General features: G+C 43.5%; 1 protein-coding gene across 1 annotated transcript in view; it reads left to right on the top strand.

The window, feature by feature from the left end:
- Window positions 1-5,094, top strand: part of TTLL5 (tubulin tyrosine ligase like 5) — a 218,412-nt gene that overhangs the window by 187,892 nt on the left and 25,426 nt on the right. Inside the window, exon 32 of the mRNA XM_019518782.1 lies at window positions 3,585-3,670. Coding sequence (XP_019374327.1) covers window positions 3,585-3,670 — 86 coding nt within the window. The remainder of the gene's footprint in view (window positions 1-3,584; window positions 3,671-5,094) is intronic.

Below are 5,094 nucleotides of genomic sequence, written 5' to 3'. Positions count from 1 at the left end.
CCCAACACACACACACACACTGTAGCTCTGGCTTTTTGGCTGGCACATTACTTTTTCCAGTTTACCTTAATTTGCTATTCACTATCATCCCTAACTCCGACTTGAGTGCTTTCCAGGCCTCCTTCCTCCCAGGAGATCTCATTTTCCTGGAATAAACTGACTAGCATTCACTGAAGTTGTGACTGAAGTTGTGCTTTATTTTCTCCATTCCAATATTAATGGTTCTGTGACTTTTCTTTATAATTTTTCTAAGTCTCTCTCTCTCTTTCTCTGCTTTTTTACACCTTGGAACTTTGTTTAGTATCTTAATAGGATCTTCTCAAAGTTGTTTGTAGCACTTCCTCCAGAGACAAGACTGCAAATACAAACTGGGATCAATTTTGTCTGTGAACCACCTCTTCCTTGCAAGCACTATCATCTCACTTCTAGCCAGTACACATGGTACACAAAAAATGAGGGGAAGGAGAAAAGTTAGAAACTTCTGCAAAAAAAAAAAAAAAAAAAAGATTGAAATTCTGAAGATGAATATTACTGACTAATACAAAAACTATCTAAATTGGGAAGCTGCCCTGCTTAGCACATGAAAGCAAAAAGTAATGGAACAACCAGATAAGTAAGGGATCAGGGAGAAAGACCATCAGCTTGGAGGATGAGTATGTTCTTTTTTTTATTTACTCAGTCTCCCAACTTGTAAAAGGAGAAGGTTATCTTTGTTGTGGACTGTGTCCAAAACAGACTCCTTATTAAACGAACAAAGTCGATAAGTGGTGACCACATTAAGCTGTGGAAAAAGATATGGGCATTGAAAGGAACTGTTTACGTTTTAACTACTTGGAAATATGACTCCATGCAAGGGTCTCATGTAGCTCCATATTTTTTTGTCTCAGTAATTCCTAGATGAAGTGCTTCAACCACAAAGAGAGAGAATTCTCCTTGCTAACACTACAAATTCATACTGGTCTCTAGGACTCCACACTTGACTCTGGCAGTTAAGGTTGAGAAATAGCCAAGTAGAAGATAATTTGTGGTGCCAATGGAGAAGGAACGTGGGTAGAGGCTGGAACAAGTTTTTTGCTAGCTGTAGCTCTGCAGCAGTTGATAATGTTAACCATCATGGCATACATAGACCTTCTGTGTTAATGTATTTTCCCAGCACTCCCACTTGGGCACCTGCTGTAAGTGAATGTTTCCCTGTAGCTAATAGTGGTGTGGGCCAGAAGAAAGAAGATAGCCATTATATCATGTAGACATAGGATAAAATAATGGAATCCTCCTGCATTACTAATCTTTTTCTGAATTCATTTTGTATGGGACCAGCAATATCTGCAGACGGTCCAAAAGTTCTGCAGTATCATAATTAACACAAAAACAAGGAAGAGATGATGCCTTTTGTCAGGCCTCAGCAATCTATCCCAGAGCTTGGTGGAGTCCTAACTGCAATCTGATATGGCAGGAGCCAGATGTTTTAGAGTAGGCTGGGCCAACCCTGGCAGATGTGCAAAAAGCAGAGGAAGTGACCACAGGGAGAGTTCTGCAAATGGCTGTGGTTCTGTTTTGAATCCTATCCTTCTAGTGTTTATTTATTCACCGGCAGATGTAAAATGTCTCAAGTGTGCTGGGTGTCTCTCTCACACAAGCAGAATGCCCACTGTGGAGAAGACAGCAGCAGAGTAAGTGTGTGGCTGTTATTAGGACCCCTTTCGCTTTTTGCCACTGAGGCACACACGTTGTTTTAGCTCTTGAGCATCTGGGTTAAACAGGCTGCCTGACCCTTAGACATATTTTGGCAGCTATAGCAGTGCATCTGAGAGAAGTGTCTTGATTTAACACCCTGACACAGCTGGGCTCACTGGGCTTGCATCTCTTAGCCCCTGGCCAGCCTTTATATCATACACATGGATGCATATACAGAGACACCCTGTCCAAGAGCAACAAAGAGGAACAAGCCTCTCTGGCAATGGCTCTTCACATCTGGTACTGTCCTTTTGTCAAACCTCAGCTTGTGTATGATGCGAGTTTGCTGGTGTCAGTCCTATCCCTCCTGACCCATTAGTTTCCATTTATAACATTTCCGGGAATAAATTACAGCAAAGAGGCTCAAAGGTTAACCAGGGAAAGGAGTGCATTGTCACCTATAAAATAACGGACAGAAAGAGCTCATCTGGATTCTCTGCTTCTGACTGGACTATGCAGCATGAGCAGTAAGAGAAACTATGTGCATATGAGGTCCAAAGCTGTCCCTAAGAGAAAATATCCATGGGTATCAGCATTTATTTGATGGTAGCATTTAAAATTGTGACTGCTCTGAGATGATTCTGCCATGCAAATATGATATCAGACTGCCTCTTCTTCCAAACTTCAATTTCATACATACCCAACCAAAATAAAATCCAGGTTCTCGTCACTGGCCATGCAGCTGCCAAGAGCACCTGGATTACTGGGAACTTGCTGACTTTGAAATTTAAAGGCAAAAGGGTTTCAGTCAACACTTCAGAAACTGCACGTGTGCCTGCATCTGTTAGTCATCAGGGCATCATATGGGGATTGGAGACTACAACACTTTCATTGGGCAGAGCTGGGAGTAACTCTCAACCAATTCAATGGAGCAGGGTAGGTGGAGGGAGAGACAGGATTGCAGCCAAGAGTGTGAACGCGGAATTCTGGAGCAATCAGAAACAGAGGCAGGAAGGCCCAGATGTTGAATCGAGAGACAGAAGGCCTGAGATTGAGCAGAGAATAAATTAATAAATCTCAAGGCCAAAATGGATTGTTATGATCATCTGATTTGACTCCTCAAAGTGAGTTAGTTAAGTTAATCTATTTTCATGAGAGAGAGAGGCAGCTAGTTTCTCTCTGGGTGCTCAGACTAGCTCACTTTAGAACATATGGAGATTTTTTTTTTTACTTGGGCAGCTATGTTCTGTTTAAGTCCCATTTAGGTTCCTACTGAAGCAATCTGGATCTGACACTGTTTCCCAAATCCTTTGCAGCAGGGCCTGCAGAGAAATTTACCTTATGCCTTTCACTGGGCTAGTAGGGATTGGATGCTTTTGCTAGATCTTGGATTCCAAGGCTGAAGAGGACTACCAGCTCATTGCACTTGTGAGCTGCTTCTATTGGGTTTAGGATGTAAGATCCTGAGCTTAGCTCTGAATGTAATGTTCACTGTTGGTCCCCTACCTGCCCCACCAGAGATGTTCCCTTTTGCTTCTGGTCACTGAATATTAGGAAACCCACAGAACTACTGTGTGTTCTTCAAAGCAGCTTGACAGCTTAGAACCACATGCTGTTTTTTTAACCTCTCAACTCTTTCTTCCATCAGTCAGCCTTAGGGGCACCCAGGATGAGCAGCTGCATGTCACCCATAGTAAGCTCTTGCAGGTGCTAGTAGGCTCTGGTCTCTCTGCCTTCCTGGAGCTGTCTGCTAGCATTGCTCAGTTCTTGCCACATTCGAGCATGGTTTCTTGGCTACCATTCCTGAGCACCAATAAAGCTGTACAACCTAGTAACCCTCCAGGCAGCTTTGGTCTGGCTTGGTAACTTCCATGCTTAGCACGGTCTAATCAACTGTTTTTGCTTGTTAGGGTGACCTCTACAGAAGGGCATCTGAATGGATTCCAGAACAGCCTTAACAGTGCTGCATCCTGTGAGCCCAGCACAAACCCCACAGGTGAGTGCCAGTCCCAAAGACCACAAGAGCTGAGTGGAGAGGTAATGTACTACATGAACCTTCTCTAAGAATTGTCAGGGAAGAGGCTGTCCATCCAGCAAGAAAGAGCATAGCTGCAGCCTGGGGTCAGCTAGGAAGGGAATGAATTTCTCCCAAGCTGCTAATAAAAGGCTATGCTAAATGGAGCTGAGTTGAAAATGAAGGTTACCTAGAAACTGGGTTGAGAGGAGACTTCAGAGCCCCATTGCTTTGACTCAAGGGAGTGCTGTTATTTTGAGTTTGGCCTTTGAAGGGCTGGAACAGTCTTTCAATTTATTTTTCTGTCTTGCACAAAATACCCTTTGTTCAGAGAAGGTAAATTGAGGTCTCAAAATTAGCTGAGCAGTAAACTCCATCAATTGATGTAGAATGTCTCAGAAGGAAGACTCCTAGTAAAGTCCTATGGACTTGGCTTCTCAAATCTTACTTCCCCAGTCAGCGATTGCTTAATCCAAAAGGGTTTCTCAAGGGGCTGCTGTCTCAGGGAATAACCCGATTCTTTTTCCTGTGCTTCAGAAGTCTTTGCGGAGCACATACATTACTAGTTTAGATGAGCTAGTACCATTGCTATGGCACTCTGTTCCATGACGCTGCAGCTAAGAAATTTGCAGCTGAATTGCACTCCAACAGCTGAGCTTTCATTTGAAAAGAATTATGTTTCTGGCTCTTATGGTTGTTGAGAGAACCTTGAAAATGTGACCCAGGTGTCACTGATACAGTGATTTCTGCCTGAAATAAAAGCTGAGAGGAGCAAACTCCCCTATTTGTCTTGTTTGGGTAGTTTGCTTTGTAACTTAGAAATAATATTTCCAGTATTAATATCAGCAGTTTCACTGGTGATCCTGTAGCCCAAACATCCAGCTAATGTACTTATTGTACAATTCCAAACTGCCTCCCGTGCTTTACCACCTGCCAAATCTCCCAGTTTTCCTTCTAGAGAATTTAATGAGGTAAGTAGCCATGTCCCTGTCAGGCCAGGCCTCTCTTGGTCTGCTATCTTACCATGTAAACCAGTACCGCCTGTTCCATGGTTGGGTTGTCACCAAGTACACCAGCACCCCAACTTGGGCTTGTCTGGGTGAGGAGAGCATGTGGACACCCAGCAGGACTAAAAAAACAAGACCTATGAGCTCCCTGCAAGCCAACGGTCATCCATACCTGAAGAGGAGATGGGTGCCACCAGGTTACTCTGCCTGAAGAATCACCAGTGATGCAAAACAACTCAACTAACATCATCAGAGTAAAGGGGGTTGTTACAGCATCTAAGGTGCCCCAACAGTTGCAGCAGTCTTGGGACTGATCTGACCTGACCTAGGTAGCCATGTCTATAGAAAAAGTACACTGGAGCCTAAGAGTGTGAGGAACAGAGTAAAATGGGATTATCA

The sequence above is a fragment of the Gavialis gangeticus genome, unplaced genomic scaffold (genome assembly GCF_001723915.1).
Source record: "Gavialis gangeticus isolate Ggan-Ray unplaced genomic scaffold, GavGan_comp1, whole genome shotgun sequence".
Classification (NCBI taxonomy): Eukaryota; Metazoa; Chordata; order Crocodylia; family Gavialidae; genus Gavialis; species Gavialis gangeticus.
Note: the sequence above shows the minus strand (reverse complement) of the source record. Positions and strands in the feature narration are given on the sequence as shown.